This window comes from Carcharhinus amblyrhynchos, chromosome 10 (genome assembly GCF_965287045.1).
Source record: "Carcharhinus amblyrhynchos chromosome 10, sCarAmb.v2.hapA, whole genome shotgun sequence".
In the NCBI taxonomy this organism is placed as follows: domain Eukaryota; kingdom Metazoa; phylum Chordata; class Chondrichthyes; order Carcharhiniformes; family Carcharhinidae; genus Carcharhinus; species Carcharhinus amblyrhynchos.
Window position 1 is genome coordinate 64845089 of NC_137333.1, and position 20329 is coordinate 64865417.

A 20329-nucleotide genomic window follows, 5' to 3' on the forward strand; every position below is an offset into this window, starting at 1 on the left:
CGTTTTTAAGGCATTTCAAAGAAGGAAAGGGAGAAATAGATAAAGAGGGAGGTGCAAGGAAGAAGTTCCAGAGCTAAGAACCTAGGCAGCTGAAGGAATGGCCACCAATAATAGAGCAATCAAAATCAAGACACTCACGAGACCAAAATTAGTTAAACGCATATCTCGGAAAGTTGTAGTGCTGAAGGAAATAACAGAGTGGAGGTCCTGAAGGGATTTGAAAATGAGGATGGGAATTTTAAAAACAAGGTGTTGTTTGACCAGGAGTAAACGAAGGTCAGCAAGCATAGGGATAATAGGGGAACAAGACTTTGTGCAAGAAGGTACAGAGGCAGCAGGATTTTGGATGACTTGGGTTACAGAAGAGGACCTCGGAAGCTAGTAGGAGTTTGTTGGAATAGTCACATCTAGAAGTAACAAAGATCTGGATGAGAGTTTCATCATCAAGAGTGAGATGATTCAAAAGTGGGATTTCAAACTAATCATGCATCTCTAATTGTTTGTAGTACAGTTAAACTGAATTTAAAATGCCAAATTTTCTGAAATTAACTGATTCAGTAGAAGCCAGGGAATTAAACTTGGACCTTGCAAGTCTTTATGGACAACACCATATGAAGTGATGCATGTACACAGTGTTCTCAAAATATCAGATACATGAAAAATCTAATCAAAACAGGAGCTTGAGATGACTTTTTAAGGCTATAGTATTTGCTAAGTGCAACTCACTGGCCAGACTTCCGGCCAGTGAGAATAACTTTTGTTATTATTCACATTGAGCAAATCTCCCAACTTATAGGAACATAAGAAATAGGAGCAGGAGTAGGCCATCTAGCCCCTCGAGCCTGCCCCGCCATTCAATAAGATCATGGCTGATCTGTCGTGTCTCAGTTCCACGTTGCCGCCCTCTCCCCATAACCCTTAATCCCCTTGCCTATCAAAAACCTATCAACCCGCGTCTTAAAAATATTTAGCGAGGCAGCCTCCACCACTTCAACGGGCAGAGAAGTCCAGAGATTCACCACCCTTTGAGTGAAGAAGTTCCTCCTCAACTCTGTTCTAAACCACCCCCCCTTTATCTTGAGGCTGTGCCCTCTAGTCCTACTGTTCTTTCTGAGCGGGAAGAGCCTCTCCAGCTCTATCCTATCCATCCCATTCATCATCTTATAATGTCTCAATGAGATCTCCCCTCATTCTTCTAAACTCTAACGAGTACAAGCCTAGTTTATTCAGCCTCTCCTCATAGTTCAACCCCCTCCACTCCGGTATCAGCCTAGTAAACCTCCTCTGCACTCCCTCCAAGGCCAAAATATCCTTGCGTAAGTGTGGTGACCAAAACTGCACACAGTACTCCAGCTGCGGCCTCACCAGTGCCCTATACAGCTGCAGCAAGACCTCCCTACTTTTATATTCAATCCCCCTCGCTACGAAGGCCAGCATCCCATTCGCCTTCCTGACCACCTGCTGCACCTGCAGGCTGGGTTTTTGCGCCTCATGCACATGGACCCCGAGGTCCCTCTGCACCATCGCATGCTGCAGTTTTCCGCCATGTAAGTAATAGTCCTTCCTACCATTATTCCTACCAAAGTGAACAACCTCACAGTTGCCAACATTAAATTCCATTTGCCAACATTAAATTCCATTTGCCAACATTAAATTCCATTTGCCAACATTAAATTCCATTTGCCAGTTCCTGGCCCATTCGCCCAGCCTATCTAGATCCTTCTGCAGACTCTCCACACCCTCTGCACAATTTGCCGTTCCACCGATCTTGGTGTCATCAGCAAATTTCGACACCATACACTCGGTTCCCTCCTCCAGATCATCTACATAAATGGTAAACAGCTGAGGCCCCAGCACCGACCCCTGGGGCACTCCACTAGTCACCAACTGTCAATCCGAATAGCACCCACTGACCCCCACTCTCTGCCTCCTATTTGACAGCCAATCCTCTATCCACGCTAACACCCTACCCCCAACTCCATGCCCCCTGACCTTCTGTAATAACCTCTTGTGAGGCACCTTGTCAAACGCCTTCTGAAATCTTGTGGGCAGCACGGTAGCACAGTGGTTAGCACTGCTGCTTCACAGCTCCAGGGACCTGGGTTTGATTCCCAGCTTGGATCACTGTCTGTGTGCAGTTTGCACGTTCTCACGTCTGCGTGGGTTTTCTCCGGGTGTTCCGGTTTCCTCCCACAGTCCAAAGATGTGCAGGTTAGGTTGATTGGCCATGCTAAAAATTGCCCCTTAGTGTTCCAAGATGTGTAAATTAGGTGGATTAGCAGGTAAATATTTCGGGATATGGGGGTAGGCCCTGGGTGGGATTGCGGTCGGTGCAGACTCAGTGGGCCGAACGGCTTCTTTCTGCACTGTAGCGTTTCTACGTTTCATCCCCCCACCGCCAAATCTTAAAGAAAATAAGTTTGGATGCTAGGAGAGAACAGAACTACATGCTGTACAATCAAAGACTGGAAAGTATATCATATCCCATTTTAGCCTCAACCGATTTAAAAAGATCTCTTGAAAAAAAAACCGAGAACGTTATACAATCGTTGACCTATTTGTGTTAAAAGAGGAACAAAACTATTTAAATGGGCAGCCTAACACTCACCAGTCGATTGAATGTCCGAGATATCTGATGAAAGTCTGCCAGTATGAGCTAGTCTTCAACTAGAAAATATAAGTATTAAAATATAATGACAACATTTCTCCTGAAATATCCTTTATCTATAAGAGGCGACAACTCTGGGCTGCATCGAGCATTTGTTTTTCACATGTACAATTCAAACTACGTGAAACGTTTACAGAAACATCACAAGAACGGCTTCATTTTTTAATGCTGTAAATTATTTCATCGGAAAACAACCCAGCATGTGACAAAATATAGGAGGTTAATCAAAACAACACAGAATCATGGAATTCCGACAGCAAAGAAGGAGGCCACAATGATTCAAAAAAAGTCTACGAAAAGGGTTCTGGGCAATTTGGCTACATTTTCTGTTTAACCTTTTCACAGATTTGATTCCCAACCTCTAGGCCAGGCATTTATACCTGGGCCTGCGCGACCAAAAAAAAATAAAAAAGAGTTTTCAACTCGAAACGAATTCCCTCACAAAAACCCGCGGCATCTTCTTGAAACATTCAAAAAAGACCGAGTGAAATCTGGCGATGAACTCTCCCCGCAGTTGGGCTGACGGTGACACACTACGCAGTTTGCAGCCACCGAGCCTCCCCGGTACCAGGAGGAGCTGCAGACGGACAGGAGGGAGGCTCCGTCCGTCCCCTTCGAATACTCCCCCAATATCCAGACTGCGGCCAAGATCGAGATCGTTTGAAATGGAAATGCGAATAAATAGCAAATCAATGCTAATCACCCTGGGCGGAGGGGGACGGGAGGGCAGAGATTGGGATTCAGATCCAAAAAAAATAAAATCACCAAAGTTACCCAGATTTCGCCCCCGAATCGCCGCCAGGATGTTTAAAGATTTGAGGGAGGAGATTTTTTAAAAAATCGATTTTCACTTTTACCAAATGCCCGAATCACCCGGCGCTGGGTTTCGCTGTGGAGTTAACAACCCGCTGACTCTCACTAACATCTGATCAGACACCCGGGTCAGTGTTTGGGGAGGTGGGACTGTCCCTCAGCTCCTGACAAAGAAACGGCCTCAACACCACCTCCCCCTCCCTCCCTCCACCACCACCGGCGGCGCAGCTGATCCTCCTCCTCCGCCTCCCTCAGGAACCCGGCTCCTGGAGAGAGTGAAGTACACCCGCCCCGCCCGCCCACCCCGGGCACTCACAGACAACCTCTCCCGGGAGGAGGGGGTGGGGGAAGTGCAGTAACCGGGGCGGTGGGGAGACACACAATCTGGGGATAAGCATCAATGGTGCGGCCCTGAGGAGGGGAGATACGCCGGGAGGGACCCTGGGGTTGCCGGGCGGTGGAAATCCCAGCCTCCTCACCCACCCCCCCGTTCACAGATCGAGATTTATGAGGAGCTGCGGACACCCGGCACCGATACCGGCCAATGAAAGCGCCGCTGCCGTCGCACCTTCCACTGCTCCCGGGCTCCTGAGTACGAAGCGACTCCAGTCCCGGTCCCCCGGCTCCTCCCTCAGCCCCACGCCACCCTCAGCAGCTCCAACTCGGGAACCGGCTCGAACAACCACTTCCGGGGCCAAATGGCGCCCGGGGTCGGCTCACCCACCGCGAGATACCACGCACTGAGAGGGGGAGGGGAGGGGGGAAATGGGTGAACAGTGTTGGGAATAAACTGCGGCGGATCTCTGACTGTAAGTCTTGTAACTAAATAAATAATCTACTAATCTACAGAACGGATTGCATTTTAGCAAAAGTTGTTGTTTTACAAACAAATTAAGGATCCAAATAAAGTCTACCCCCCCATTCATCAATGTAAGATGCCGAGTTCGGACAATCCACATGTCAGACAAGTGAAGGTAGAGCCTCAAGATGTGAAATGAGATTAAAGTGTAAATTCGCCGCAAACCCTGATAACGCATATATCATATAGCTAACATTATTTAACCATTAGTATTATCACATTCTTATTGGTGATGTTAATTCCCCCAAATAAAAATGACCTACTGCTATTCACAACTCTCCCCCCGCCCGCCTCCCATTCATATTCTTTTATCTGTTCCCGAATGGATTGCGCCACCAGCATTTGCGCGAGGATGTCACTCCCGCTTGCCCTTTAAAGGGATAGTCCTCTCCTGCAATCGTCAGGCAGTTTCTCGCTCCCGGAGAGGAGCGAGCCCTTTAAGAGGCCGCAGAGTTAAGCCCTGCTTCTGCGGTGAGCGTCATTTCCGCAGCGCTGACGGTTGCCGGGCTGGGTAACCGGGGACGCTCGGCGTTGCCAACAACGCGGAGAGAGAGAGAGAGAGCGGGGGGAGAGCTGGGAGGGGCCGGCTCGGCGGTTGAAGCCAGGCCCAGCCCTGCTGATCGGAGCAGATAGGAGATCTGATTCGGTGAGCTGTACTTTTATTGACAGCCGTGAAGTGGAATCTGCCCGGTTTACTCAGCCTGTTTGATGAGGGAGGGCCGGGCCGGGCTTCACAGAAAGGCGAGTGTGTGTTAGGCTCCTCTGCAATCACACAACTTGCACTCAATTGAAACGTTTCGATCAGCAAACTTAAATGTGCAAACTTCTCTGGGGTCTGAATGTGAAGGGCGGAGTGCACAACAGTCAGCGGCCCTTTGGTGTAACTTGTATGCAGAATCATTCAGTAGATGGTGAGGAACAGACATCAAGGACCACCCACTGCAATTGTAAAGACAAAGAGCTGAGATTGAAGGAAGGTGTGACGACTAGGGGATTTTCACAGTAACTTCATTGCAGTGTTAATGTAAGCTTACTTGGCTCACTAATAAATAAACTTTTACAACTTTAATTTGAAGTTCACAGGACTGTTACGGATCTCCAATCTCCCCCACACCGTTATCATTAATAATAAAACAGAAAATGCTTGAAAAAAATCTGGCAGCATATGTGGGGAGAGCAATAGGGTTAAAGTTTTGAGGCCGTAAGACTCTTTTTCACAACTACGGCTTAATGTGGGAAACTGTAAGCAAGGACATGTCGGGAGTAAGTGCTTAAACGGATGCTGTTGGACATTTTTGGAGGATCAGAGAGATCAAGTTGATCAGATGTGTAAAGGCCCAAGAAAATAGAGATACATAGCATTATATGATAACAAGGCTAATAGAATCCTGACTATCATAAAGATGCATATAGTATGATAATAAGAAAAAGTGTTATATAATGGGACACATGGTGGCATAGTGGTTAGTACTGCTTCCTCACAATGCCAGGGTTCAATTCCAGCTTAGGGTCACTGTCTGTGTGTTTGCACATTCTCACTGTGTCTGTATGGGATTCCTCCTGGTGCTCTACTTTCCTTCCACAGTCCAAAGATATGCAGGTTAGGTTGATTGGCCACGCTAAATTGACCCTGATGTCAGGGGGATTAGCAGGGTAAATGTGTGGGGTTGTGGGAATAGGACCTAGGTGGTATTGTGATCGGTGCAGACTCAATGGTCGAATGGTTGCCTTCTGCACTATAAGGATGCTATGATTTGATGAATTTTGGGCTGATTGGTATAGAAGGTATATTAAAGACATTTTATTTGATTTATTATTGTCACATGTATCAACATACAGTGAAAAGTACTTTTTTTGTGCTCTACACTGACAAACATACCATTCATAGAGAAGGAAATGAGAGAGTGCATAATGTAGTGTTACAGTCATAGCTAGGGTGTAGAGAAAGATTAACTTTAGGCTGGGCGAATGGGCCAGGAACTGGCAAATGGAATTTAATGTTGGCAAGTGTGAGGTGGTCCACTTTGGTAGGAAGAATGGTAGGAAGGACTATTACTTACGGGGCAAAAAACTGCAGCAGGCGACGGTGCAGAGGGACCTCGGGGTCCTTGTGCATGAGCCGCAAAAACCCAGCTTGCAGGTGCAGCAGGTGGTCAGGAAGGCGAATGGGATGCTGGCCTTCATAGCGAGGGGGATTGAATATAAAAGTAGGGAGGTCTTGCTGCAGCTGTATAGAACATTGGTTAGGCCGCAGCTGGAGTACTGTGTGCAGTTTTGGGTGCCGCACCTGCGCAAAGATATTTTGGCCTTGGAGGGAGTGCAGAGGAGGTTTACTAGGCTGATACCGGAGTTGAGGGGGTTGAGCTATGAGGAGAGGCTGAATAAACTGGGCTTGTACTCGTTAGAGTTTAGAAGAATGAGGGGAGATCTCATTGAGACGTACAAGATGATGAATGGGATGGATAGGATAGAGGTGGAAAGACTCTTCCCGCTCAAAAAAGACAGTAGGACTAGGGGGCACAGCCTCAAGATAAAAGGAGGGCGGTTTAGAACGGAGTTGAGGAGGAACTTCTTCACTCAAAGGGTGGTGAATCTCTGGAATTCTCTGCCCGTTGAAGTGGTGGAGGCTGCCTCGCTAAATATTTTTAAGACGCGGGTTGATGGGTTTTTGATAAGCGAGGGGATTAAGGGTTATGGGGAGAGGGCGGGAAAGTGGAACTGAGCAGCGACAGATCAGCCATGATCTTATTGAATGGCGGGGCAGGCTCGAAGGGCTGGATGGCCTACTCCTGCTCCTATTTCTTATGTTCTTATGTTCTTATGTTCTAACTTAATGCAAGGTAAATCCATTCAAAAGTCTGACAGCAGCACAGAAGAAGCTGTTCTTGAGTTGGTTGGTATGTGACCTCAGACTTTTGTACCTTTTTCCCAACGGAAGAAGGTGGAAGAGAGAATGTCCGGGGTGCATGGGGGTTCTTAATTATGCTGACTGCTTTGCCGAGCAGTGGGAAGTATAGACAGAGTCATGGATGGGATGCTGGTTTGCATGATAGATTGGGCTACATTCACAACCTTTTGTAGTTCCTTGCGGTTTTGGGCAGAGCAGGAGCCATACCAAGCTGTGATACAACCAGAAATAATGTTTTCATCTGTAATAGTTGGTGAGAGTCGTAGCTGACATAGCCAAATTTCCTTAGTCTTCTGAAAAAGTAAAGGTGTTGGTGGGCTTTCTTAACTTAGTGTTGGCATGGGAGGACCAGGAGAGGTTGTTGGTGATCCGGACACCTAAAAACTTGAAGCTCTTGACGCTTTCTACTTCGTCCCTGTTGATGAAGACAGGGGCATGTTCTCCTTCCTGAAGTTGATGACAATCTTCTTTGTTTTGTTGACATTGAGGGAGAGATTATTGTTGCCACACCAGTTCACCAAATTCTCTATCTCATTCCTGTTCTCTGCCTCATCATTGTTTGAGATATGTGGCATCTTCAGCAAACTTGAAAATCGAATTGGAGGGGAGTTTGCCCACACGGTCATCGGCATATAAGGCGTATAGTAGGGGGCTGAGAACACATCCTTGTGGGGCACCGATGTTGAGGATGATCGTGGAGGAGGTGCTGTTGCCTATCCTTACTGATTGTGGTCTGTGAGTTAGGAAGTTCAGGATCCAGTAGCAGAGAGAGGTGCCAAAGCCCAGGCCACGGAGTTTGGAGATGAGTTTTGTGGGAATGATAATGTTGAAGTTAGCAGTGCTGCCTCACAGAGTTAGGGATCTGGGTTCAGTTCTGGCCTTGGGTGACTGTGTGGAGTTTACACATTTTCGTCAGATGCTCCGGTTTCCTCTCACAGTCCAAAGATGTGCTGGTTAGGTGGATTGGCCATGGTAAATGCATGAGGCTATGGGGATAGAGTGGGGTAGAATGCTTTTTTGGAGTGCACACTTGATGGGCCCTCTGCACTGTATGGATTCTATGGATACCATAGATTTACTGGAATGATGCAAGGGATGATAAACTGCTTTTGAGGATAAAGATGAGGTTTAGAGACTATCTCCAGTGGAGTAGAATTGGTTAAGAGGAGATTTAATAAAAGTTATTAAATCATGAATGTTTTGATAAATTGAATTTCTTCTGGGGACTCCAATAACAAGTGACTACCAATTTAAAATTATTTAATTGAGGAGCAATTAGGAAAAAATCTTTATGCAGAACTATTTAAATACAAAATGTTTTGCTGGAGGAATTAGTTGAGAAAGCGGCCATTGCATCTTTTGAGACAAACAGTGTAAATATTTTAAGCTGTGGAAACTTCGGGAAATTAAATCAATCTTGCTCTACCAAAGAACAGATGGAAACAATATGGTGCAAGCTAAAAACAGAAAATGTCATAAATACTCAGCAAGTCTGGCAGCATTTGTGGAGGGAAAATTAGTTAATGTTTAACTTATGATAGTCAGACTGCTGATGAGTGGTCATCAATATGAAATGTTAATTATTTCTTTCTCCACAGCTGCTGCCAAATGTACTGTTTTTTTTTAACAGCATTTTCTGTTTTACATCTAGACTCCCTGCACCTGCAGAGTTTTGCTCTCGTATAATGGGCTCATTTCGTTCTATTTAATTAAATGTGTTTTTTTTTAACTTCTGCCGTGCATTTTTAATTTTGATTTGATTTATTATTGTTGCATGTGTTAGTATACAGTGAAAAGTATTGTTTCTTGTGCACTATGCAGACAAAGCATACTGTACATAGGGAAGGAAAGGAGGATGTCATATTGCAATCATAGCTAGGGTGTAGAGAAAGATCAACTTAATGTGAGGTAGATTCATTCAAAAGTCTGATGGCAGCAGGGAAGAAGCTGTTCTTGACTCGGTTGGAAAATGTCCTCAGACTTTTGTATCTTTTTTGTGATGGAAGAAGCTGGAAGAGAGTATGTCCGTAGTGTGTGGAGTCCTTAATTATGCTGGCTGCTTTTCCGAGGCAGCATCAATGGATGGGAGGCTAGTTTGAGTGATGCATTGGGCTTTGTTCATGGCCTTTCGAAGTTTATTGCGGTCTCGGGCAGTGCAGGAGCCATACTAAGCTGTGATACAACTGGAAATAATACTTTTTATGGTATATCTGTAGAAGTTGGTGAGAATTGTAGCGGACATGCCAAATTTCCTTAGTCTCTAGAGAAAGTAAATGCATTGATGGGCTTTCTTAACTATAGCATCAGCATGCATGGAGGAACCAGTGCAGGTTGTTGGTGATTTGGACACCTAAAAATGTGAAGCTCTGGACCATTTCTACTTCATCCCCAATTATGGAGGCAGGGGCGTGCCCAACACCACACTTCCTGAAGTCGATGACTATCTCCTTTGTTTTGTTGACATTGAGAGAGAGATTATTGTCGTTGCACCTGTTCACTGGTGAATTTTAATTTTCAGTAACTTTTATCAGTTAAAGAATGAATACTGTGAGTAATTATTTAAATCATAACTTTCTCAAAATATTTAAGGAAAATGTTTACTTTTTCAAAACATTCGAGGAAAATATTTACTTACTACTTCAAAACATTTGAGGAAACTATTTACCTATTAAATTAAAGTTTTGTTGAATTCCATCAATACATATTTTGAGTTTTTGGTTCAGGAGTTGGTTGAATAACAATTGTCTGTGTTGATGAGTCACTTTTTGTCATCACGCAGTATTCAAATCTAAATGCTTGATTTAAGACTTGAGTAGTCAGGTTAATAATGATCAAGTGAAACAAGAGTAAGTATCATTTTTAAGTTTCTATGTTCAAAACTAATTTGAACTTCTCATAAAATCATCATTGAATCCCTATAGTGCATTTACTGTCTGACAGAGCACCCAATCAGGCCCTATCCATGTAAGCCCACATATTTACCCAGCTAATCCCTCTAACCTACACACCTTAAGATACTAAGGGACAATTTAGCATGGCCAACCAACCTCACCTGCATATCTTTGGACACTTAGAAGACAATTTAGCATGGCCAATCCACCTAACCATCACATCTTTGAACTGTGGGGGGAAATAAGAATACCCGGTGGAAGCCCATGCAGACATAGGGAGAACATGCAAGTTCCACATAGGCAGTCACCCAAGGCCAAAATCGAACCCAGGTCCCTGGTGCTGTAAGGTAGTGTTAACCCTTGTGCCACTGTGCAGTCTCTTTATGCAACAATTCTTTTAGAATCTGATTATTATAGTATCTACTTCTGATATCCAGCAAACAAATTGTGAGTGTCATACTGATCCAAATGTTTTTGTCTCCAATTTTGTTACTCTCTTTTAGTTCCTCAGTTTTACTGTAAAAATCCTGTGCTAAAAATGCAGAAGGATGATGAGCTTCTAGACCACTGCAGTTGTTCTAAAGCTAGCTGTTAGGCAGTACATGGTAACGACTTTAGTCGACGAGCCTGTTGAGTTTTCTTCCCTGATCTTTGTGAATTACTTCATCTGTATTCTATGGATAACTGAGATTATAGTACACAATAATGCGAGATATATACGTTATCGTATCTATAGCTTATAAAAATAATTGGAACAGTGTAAATTAGTTTAATAAATCACATGTTGTAAAAACATTGGCGAATGGTAAAGCTGTAGTAAAGTTTCCTTATTCTGAGTTAAGGATTATCTTTAGTCAAATTAGTTTTTTCTTATATAGGGAAGATTCCTGTTTTTAAAAAAAAGCTACAATGCAGAAGCCATCTTGCTGTGCTGGCTTTCTGGGCTAGAGAATTTGAAAACTAATCTCTCTACCCTGTTGTCTCCTTAAAATCTTGCATTTTTCTCTTCTTTCAAATTTTTATCAACTTTTTTTTAAAGGATGACAGGACCACTCATTATATACTACAAGAAGTTATGTGCAAATAATTTTCTCTTATCACTACCTTCATTCCCTTGACAATCATTTTAAATTGAAGTTCCCTTGTGACTAATGTCCCTATCAGAAGAAATAGTCTTTCTCTAATGGCTTAATTGAAACACTTCATAATTTTGAAAACCTTCATTAATTCTCTTTTTAGACTTCTTTACAACAAAGAACAGTACAGTGCAGAAACAGGCTCTTCAGCCCACCAAGCCTGGATTAACACATGATGCCTTTCTAAACTAAAGGCCTTTCGCCTCTATGTGGTCATTATCCCTCTATTCCTAGCTTATTCATATATCTGTCAAGATGCCTCTTAAAAGTTTCCATTGTATCTGCGTCTATCACCTCCTTTGACAGCACGTTCTAGTCACTTACCACCTTTTACCTTAAACCTATGTCTCGTAATTGACATTTCTACCCTTGGAAAAAGACTCTGACTATCCATTCTATTCATGCCCCTCATAATTTTGTAAACATCGATCAGGTCACCCCTTAGCCTCCAAAGTCCAAGTGAAAAAAAACCAAGTTTGTCCAATCTCTCCTCATTGCTAATATCCTCCAAACCAGGCAACATCCTGGTAATCTCTTTCTGTACCCTCTCCAAAGTTTCCACATCCTTCTAGTAATGTGGCGATCAGAACTGTATGCAACATTCCAAATGTAGCCTAACTAAAGTTCCATACATGACTTGCCAATTTTGATACTCTATGCTCCAACCAAAGAAGAGAAGCATGCTATATAGCTTCTTGACCATCTTATCTACTTGTGTTGCCATTTTGAGGAAACTGTGGACCTGTATGCCTAGATCCTTCTGTATGTTAATGCTTCTAAGGGTTCTGCCATTTACTATATTCTTTCCTCCTGCATTCGATCTTCCAAAATGCATTGCTTCACATTTGTCTGGATTAAATTTCATCTGCCATTTCTCCGCCCAAGTCTCCAGCCGATTTATATTCTCTGACAATCCTCCTCATTATCGCAGCTCCCCTAATCTTTGTGTCATCCAGAAATTTACTAATCAGACCACCTACATTTGCCTCCAGGAACCAGCACTGTCCACTGCGGAACACCAATGGTTACAGATCTTCAATCAGAAAAATATCCTTCCACTGTTACCCTCTATCTTCTATGACCAAAGCCAGTTCTGTATCTATCTTACCAGCTTACCGCGGATCCCATGTGACTTGAATCAGCCTGCCATGAGGGACCTGATCAAAGGCCTTGCTAAATCCATGTAGAAAATATCCATTGCTCTGCCCTCATCAATCATCTTTGTCACTTCCTCAAAAGCTCAATCAAGTTTGTAGAGCAAAGACCGCCCCATGCGTGCGCACATGCACACACACGCACACACACACAAAACTATGCCGCCTATTGCTAATTAGTCCATATTTATCCAAATGTGGGTAAATTCTGTCCCTAAGAGTCTTCTCCAATAATTTCCCTACCACTGACATAAGGCTCACCAGCCTGTAATTGCTTGGATTATCCCTGCTGACCTTCTTAAACAAAGGAACAACATTGGCTGTTCTCTGGGACCTCTCCTGTGACTAAAGAGGTACAAATATTTTATACAAGGCCCCAGCAATTTTCTCTCTCAATATCCGGCATCCATCTCATCAGGTCCTGGGGACTTGTCTACCTTGATGCCTTTCAAAACACTCAACATGTCGACATTACCTCGGATATCAACATACCCCTCTCTAGACTCACCATCCACCATCTCCTTCTCATTTGTGAATATCAATGCAAATTATTCGTTAAGGACCTCACATACTTCCTCCGACTCCTTGCATAAATTCTCTCCTTTGTTCTTGAATGGAGTTATCCTTTCCTTGGTTACCATCTTGCTCCTTTTATATGTATAAAATGTCTTTGGCTTTTCCTTAACCTTGTTTCCTAAGGACGTTTCATGGCCCTTTTTAGCCCTTCTAATTCCTTGTTTAAGTTATTTCCAGCTTTCTTCATATTCTTTGAAGGCTATGTCTGTTTTCAAATGTGAGTAAATTCCTCTGTTTATGTTTTCAGCTTTCTTAACCTTATGTATGCTTCTTTTTTCTTTTTGAATCTATTTCAATGGAAATAATGCTCCCAGTTTCTCCTTATAGCTGTAGTTTCCTGCCTCTGTCATCAGCCTGGTAAATCTATCCTGTATGCTCTCTATGGCTTTAACTGTTGTTTCTCTATAATATGGTGCCCAAAACTGCAAAATAACTGCAGCCTAACTAATGTTACATATTAATGTATCTGATAAAATTTTGTACTCTGTTCCTTCACTTCTAATTTATTCTGTTGGCCTTTGTGTCTTTCTCCTTGCTGTCACATGTTTCAGGGAATTATGTATTTGAACCTCTTGTTCACTGTTTCTGCACATTCTTAAGTGAATTTACATTGAACTTGTCTCTCTATCTCTCAATTATGCGCGTTAAATTGCACTTTCCACTTCTCTGTCTGGATCTGCGGCAATCTTCATAAAGTTGTACATAATACTGCTTATTGTTTGCTAAGTTTCCTACATTAGTGTTGATAGCAAGTTTTGATTTTGTCCATTCACCAAAGTCCAAAATATATATAAGTAAAAGTGAATCCAGGACTGCTGTTTGCATGACTGGGAGAAGGCACATCATTTCAATTCCCTCTGCAGGCAGAACAACTGCTGGGATTCTCTCAGAGAAATTCTAAGTCCCCAACATGCAGGAAAATGGGAGTAAATTGCGCTGGATTTTTCTGAGTGATTTCCAGAATGAATCTCTGACTCTGTGTGATGCACAGAGTGACTAAGCGTGATTTGCTCTGGAAATCTGTGGATTGGGCCTATTCCAACCTGGAAGGCCAGCAGCACACAGCGGAGCGGGCCACTGCGCATGCGCTGCTCTGTCAGCCGCCAGCCCAACCACCCCCCCCCCCCCCCCCCCGCCCCCGACCTGGATGGCCAGCCCTGATCGCCAGCTCCCTCTCTCACCTCCCAGTTATCCCAATGCAGAGTGGCAGTGGATCCCTTCACCCCCATTGATCAGTCCCCCAATAGGGTCTGCCCGCCCCTTTAGCCCCACACAGTGGACAGTGCCAGGGTGCTCAGTGAGCAGTACCACTTTGGCCCTTGGGCAGTTCCAGGGGCCAGGCTGGCACTAGCAGGCTGGCACTGTCCAAGGGACACGCCCTCTTTACCCCTAACCTTCTGGAATTGGGGGCACTCAATGACCTCACTTCCCTCCAGCAGGGTTAGGGGGCCTGTTTCCCATTAATGGGGAGCAGGAGTAAATCCCGCTGGAGTGAACCACTGCTGGCTGAGAGAGACGAGATGCTAGTGGGCCTGGAGAATTCCTTTCAGGGCCAGCTTATCAAATGCAAATAGCAATTTCCATATTGCAATCAACTCTGCATCGATTTCTGGGTGCAGCTGAGGATGCTGCAAATCTTAGAGTCGGAGACTTGTAGAGGCCGAAACACCCAGCGGGGAACCAACAAAACAGCCCCCGCTGATGTCTCCCGGCCCGCTGCACTACTCCAGCAGCAGAGCAGGCTGGAAGAATCGCCCTCAACATCTATTCAAAAGCAGTCAAGCAACCTTTTATCCATGCAGCTTTATTTCATTTCAATTCATATCATGGGCTGGATTTAATGAAACATAGCTCACTTAATCCTAGGAACAAGGCCTTTTTCATTTGCTTGAGAGTGGGAAACCTCACCAGTTTAAGTCGAGGGTAGAAGAAGCTGATGTGGGATTCCCGGCTGCTGGGATGCCAGTTGACACCCATTATCTGAGGCCACTGCAATTTATTTGCAGCCCAGGAATTAAGTGGTGGTCTTCCAGGCACTTGATTGAGGGATACAACATCGTCTAGCAGGATGGTCCCTGAACATCACCCCCTTTCCCTTGCCTCCAATCTCCATCTTTGCCTGTGTGCCTGATGTTTTTCTAATGAGCCCTAACGATACCAAATTCCTTCTAAGAATTGATATAACCAAAATCTGCAATCTTTTCATCCAGTAAATATTCAAAAATGTCTAAATATGTCAGCAAATTTATACTGTATGGCCATTTTTAACCCGTGCATTTCTAAATTCCACTATCTACCCATAGATTATGTTAGATTCTATAACTACCTGTCTTATCTCTTTTTAAAAAGAGGGGCTACTGTCCCCAGTTGTCACTGTCTGATTCCAATAGTCCATCTGTCTCTCACCCCTTTGGGTAATCCCTTGTTGGTAATGATGCTGCAATTTTGACCAACTAAATATCTGTTTAACAATTCCAGTTGCTCAAGTTCCCAGCTCCTGTGAGTTCTGACTCCCTCTGCTGACCAGTGAATAGTCAACCATTTTTCTTTCGACAATATCCTTATGCCCTGAACTAGTTGAGTGTCTTATGTTCTGAACAATGCAATCCAGAAACCAATTATGCTCTCTGCTCTGCAATGTGGTCAGTTGCTACTTGAAGGATTCAGATTTCCTTGAGTTTTAGCACGCATACACTGCTTCAAATCGATTGAGGAAATTTTCTTGTGTATAACCTATATATTACATGGGATATACAGGACAGAAACAGAACTTTTACTGTTGATCTAATATCTGCATTTCAAAGTGATAAGGTACATTACTGGAGCAATGAAGTGATTTTTAAATATCTTTTGTTCAAACTGAAAGCCAGGAGCTGGGTCATATAGACTTGTTAACTTTTATTTTCTGACTCAACCTATTGCCTGATGCAGTAATGTTCTGACTTTGTCACTTCGTATTTTAAAAAGTGTTTTTCTGTTTAAGGGGAGACAACATGCCTGCCAGTCTAGAAGATCCAAGGAAAAATTTCATCCTCAACACAGCAGGAAATTATTTTGGCATTTCACCTTCAGATTCTCTCATCTCGTCACTGGAAAACAGGAAGGAATTGAATAATTTTCTGGATGATGGCAATATATTTGTTATCTCGTTACAGAAATCTGGTGACCAGCTGGTTGTATGTAATAAGGTATAATTTTTTTTACTAAATCATTGATTGGATTAGCTTGTGTACCATATAACGAAAATATCATAATTATAATGTTTATAAAGGTAGTAAGCGGAATTTCAAACCACAAGTACACCGCATCAAGTTTTCATATAGTTTAGTGCAGAGACCAAAATATATTTTCTGTGGGAAATAATGTCTAGTGTTCTCCTGAACTTGTGTAAGACTCGTGTAGGGCAGAAGGAAAGGAGCTTTAGTGTCTAGGAACTTGTGCAGTATTTCACTTGCAAATAATGTTCATGCAGGGTAAAACGTGAAGGCTGGCCCATTCTTCAGCACCGATATTGCCAAGCACAAATATTATCAGAAATCCAAGTTTTAAAAAAAAGTTGGACTTTTTTAAATCAAAGCCTATTCTATATTTTATTTGCTTATTATTTTCAGAGGATAGTGAGTTTTTGTGTTTCAGATCTATTTTTTATAGGTTGTGGGTGCCGCTGGCTAGGCCAGCATTTGTTGTCCAACCATAATTTTCTTTGAGAAAGTGGTGGTGAGCTGCCTTCTTGAGCCACAGCAGGCCATGTAGTGCAAGTGTACCCACAATGCTATGAGAAAGGGAGTTCCAGAATTTGGGCCCCAAGACACTGACAGACGGATGATTATAGTTCCAAGTCAAGATGGCGTGTGGCTTGGGGGGAACTTGTAGTGGTGATGTTCCTATGCGACTGCTGCCCTTATCCTTTGCAGTAGTGGAGGCATAGTAGTGTTTTTGAAGGAGCCTTGGTGAGTTGTTTTAGTGCACCTTGTGGATAGTACACACTGCTGCTACTGTGGAAGAGGGAGTGAATGTTGAAGACAGTGGGTGGGGTGTCAGTCAAACGGGTTGTTTTATCCTGGAGCTTCAGGTGTGTTGTTGGAGCTTCTCTGCAGCAGGTTGGTCATGAACCAAGGTATTTTAAATGTCCAGGTACTGTGTTTGGAAATGAGGAGCATCAGAGTGTAAACAAGGAAACTATCAGTGCAGAAGCCAATATGTAGAGATTTGTTGATCCTTTTCCCTCTCATTTCTCCTAACATATCAATTCTGATAAAATAAAGATACTATTGAAGATATTTGTTGTTTTGAAATAAACTGGAGCATGCTGTCAGAAAAAGAACACTTTATTGTCACCACCATTTGAAAGTGTATGTAGCAGGCTTGCTATACGGAATTGATGGATTGCAACACCGTTTTGAGTGAGTGCATTGGTGCTGATGGATGTTTTAAAGCCTCAAATCTCTTTAGAAAGATTGCGCATTTGTTTTATTAATGTTGCATATGTTTTGTATCATGTGTGAATATGGTCATCTGATTGCTTATCAAAGTAGTGGCATCAAAATCCTAAATTACACCAGCTTCTCGATGAAGTTGAGCCACTTTGAAACTGGGGGCACTGTACACAAGCAAGTGGAGAGTTTTCCAACATACCCCTGACTTATAGAAGGAGGCCATCTGGCCCATTCAGCCTGCACTGACTCTCTGACAGAGCATCTTATCCAGGCCCTATGTGTAACTCCACATATTTACACTGCTAATTCACCTAACCTACACATCTTGGGATACTAAGGGACAATTTAGTGTGGCTAATCCACCTAACCTGCTCATCTTTGGAATGTGGGAGGAAATTGGAGCACCCTGAGGAAACCCATGCGGACATGGGGAGAACATGCAAACTCTACACTGACAGACAGTCACCCAAGGCCAGATTTGAACCTGAGTCCCTAACGCTGTGAGGCAGCAGTGCTAGTGTACCTTGTAAACGGTGGAAAGACTTTGGGGATGCAGGAGGTGAATCAGTTATCACAGAATCCCCAACCTCTTGTTAATACTCTCCAAAGAGATTGTTCCTGAGGAGCAGTATCGAGAGGCAGCGATTTTTGGGCATGAGAGGAGGCAGCAAAAAGGTACATTTTTCTGTTTATATTGTTTAACTTTTTATTTATAGTTGTAAAGTCGCGAGTTTCGGCGTTTTTTTTAAATTAGTTAGAAGCCGGAAGTCGTCACTAGGACGCTTGCCGGTAGTTGTAGTTTTTTTTTCTCGGGCCCCTAACCCTATAAATTAGTGTAGAGAGGATACCCGATCCTGTACACTGGTAGAGAATCCCACCCTCCCACCTCCTCTAACCTAATTATAAGTGTGGGGGAAGTTTTTTTTTTATTTTATTTTTATTTTTCTGCTGGTAATTACTTCAGCGATGGCAGTTCATAGAACATAGAACATTACAGTGCAGAACAGGCCCTTCGGCCCACAATGTTGCGCCGACCAGTTTTTTTTAAAAAAAAAACACTGACCCACTAATCTAAACCAATCCCTTTTCGTCCATAAACCTATCCACAGATCTCTTAAACGCCCCCAAACTAGGCGCATTTACAACTGCAGCAGGCAGGGCATTCCAGTCCCTCACCACCCTCTGGGTAAAGAACCAACCCCTGACATCCGTCCTATAACTACACCCCCTTAATTTAAAGCCATGCCCCCTCGTGCTAGCTTTCTCCATCAGAGGAAAAAGGCTATCACTATCCACCCTATCTAAACCTCTAATCATCTTATATGTTTCAATAAAATCCCCTCTTAGCCTCCTTCTTTCCAGCGAAAACAACCCCAAATCCCTCAGTCTCTCCTCATAGGACCTCCCCTCCATACCAGGCAACATCCTGGTAAACCTCCTCTGCACCCTCTCCAAAGCCTCCACGTCCCTCCTGTAATGTGGGGACCAGAACTGCACACAGTGCTCCAAGTGCGGCCGCACCAGAGTTGTGTACAGTTGCAACATGACGCTGCGACTCCTAAATTCAATCCCCCTACCAATAAACGCCAAGACACCGTATGCCTTCTTAACAACCTTATCTACTTGATTCCCAACTTTCAGGGATCTATGTACACATACACCTAGATCCCTCTGCTCCTCCACACTATTCAAAGTCCTCCCGTTAGCCCTATACTCAACACATCTGTTACTCCTACCGAAATGAATTACCTCACACTTCTCCACATTAAACTCCATCCGCCACCTCTCGGCCCAGCTCTGCAACCTGTCTAAGTTCAGGCAGTAAGCTGCATCTCCTGTGGGATGTATGTGGTGAGGGAATCTAGTAGTGTTTCAGGTGATTTTACTTGTAGGAAGTGTGTTAGATTGCAGCTTCTGGAGGAGCGTGTAAAGGAGCTGGAGGTGGAATTAGAGGAACTCCGCATAATTCGGGAGGCGGAGGTGGAAATCGATAGGAGTTGTAAGGAGATAGTCACTCCTAGAAATGAGTGTTGGGTCACTGCCAGGAAGAGGGGAAAGAAGCAATCGGGGGGACAATCCCCTGGGGCTGTTCCCCTCCAAAATAGGTTTTCAGTCCTGGAGGCTACAGTTGAGGAGGAATCAACTGGGGATAGCCAAAGGGAGCAGGTCTCTGGGGGTGAGCCTAGTGTGAAAGCTCAGGTGGTTAGGGGCTGTAAAAGATTGGGCCTCGTGATTGGGGACTCCACAGTTAAGGGGACAGATAGGAGAGTTGGAAGTAAAGGTAGGGACTCAGGGCTGGTGTGTTGTCTACCAGGGGCTGGGGTCCGGGATGTATCAGAAAGGGTATTCAGGACTCTTAGGGGAGAGGGAGATCAACCCCAAGTTATAGTTCATGTGGGGACACATGACATAGGGAGGTTAAGGGAAGGGGATATTAAGCAGAGATTTATGGAGTTGGGGTGGAAACTGAAGGCCAAGTCTGACAGAGTGGTTATCTCCGGACTCTTGCCTGTGCCACGGGATAGTTTAGAGAGGAATAGGGAGAGGGAAAGTTTGAACTCGTGGCTGAGGGGTTGGTGCAGGAGGGAGGGGTTAGGGTACTTGAGCAATTGGGGCTCATTCTGGGGAAGGTGGGCCCTCTATAAGAGGGATGGTCTACACCTGAATCAGAGGGGGACCAATATCCTGGGGGGGTAAATTTGCTAAGGCTATGCAGGGAGGTTTAAACTGATTCGGAGGGGGGGTGGGATCCTGAGTAGAGGGGTTGAAAGTGAGGGGGGCATAGATGGGGACTGCAATGCACAGCATCGCAGGGGTGGGGCGGAGCAGGGTTTGAAATGCGTATACTTTAATGCGAGGAGTATTCGCAATAAAGTGGATGAACTTGC

The 20329-nt window shown here is 44.1% G+C and overlaps 2 protein-coding genes across 5 annotated transcripts in view; one reads left to right on the top strand and one right to left on the bottom strand.

The window, feature by feature from the left end:
- dcun1d5 (DCN1, defective in cullin neddylation 1, domain containing 5 (S. cerevisiae)) overlaps positions 1 to 4155 on the bottom strand; it is a 34290-nt gene extending 30135 nt beyond the window's left edge. For 2 of the 3 annotated variants that reach the window (XM_080197214.1, XM_080197212.1), the window contains exons 1-2: positions 4050 to 4155; positions 2609 to 2667 (exon numbers count right to left, since the gene is read on the bottom strand). The gene's annotated coding sequence lies outside the window, so the exon portion shown is untranslated. Of the gene's footprint in view, positions 1 to 2608; positions 2668 to 3525; positions 3635 to 4049 lie in introns of those variants that run through there. The other variant, XM_080197213.1, reaches the window with a different exon arrangement.
- An 842-nt stretch (positions 4156 to 4997) lies between these two features.
- The window catches only part of dync2h1 (dynein cytoplasmic 2 heavy chain 1), a 546351-nt gene continuing 531019 nt past the window's right edge, over positions 4998 to 20329 (top strand). For both annotated transcript variants that reach the window (XM_080197215.1, XM_080197216.1), the window contains exons 1-2: positions 4998 to 5364; positions 15989 to 16193. In XM_080197215.1, coding sequence (XP_080053341.1) covers positions 5363 to 5364; positions 15989 to 16193 — 207 coding nt within the window. In that variant the 5' untranslated portion in view covers positions 4998 to 5362. The remainder of the gene's footprint in view (positions 5365 to 15988; positions 16194 to 20329) is intronic.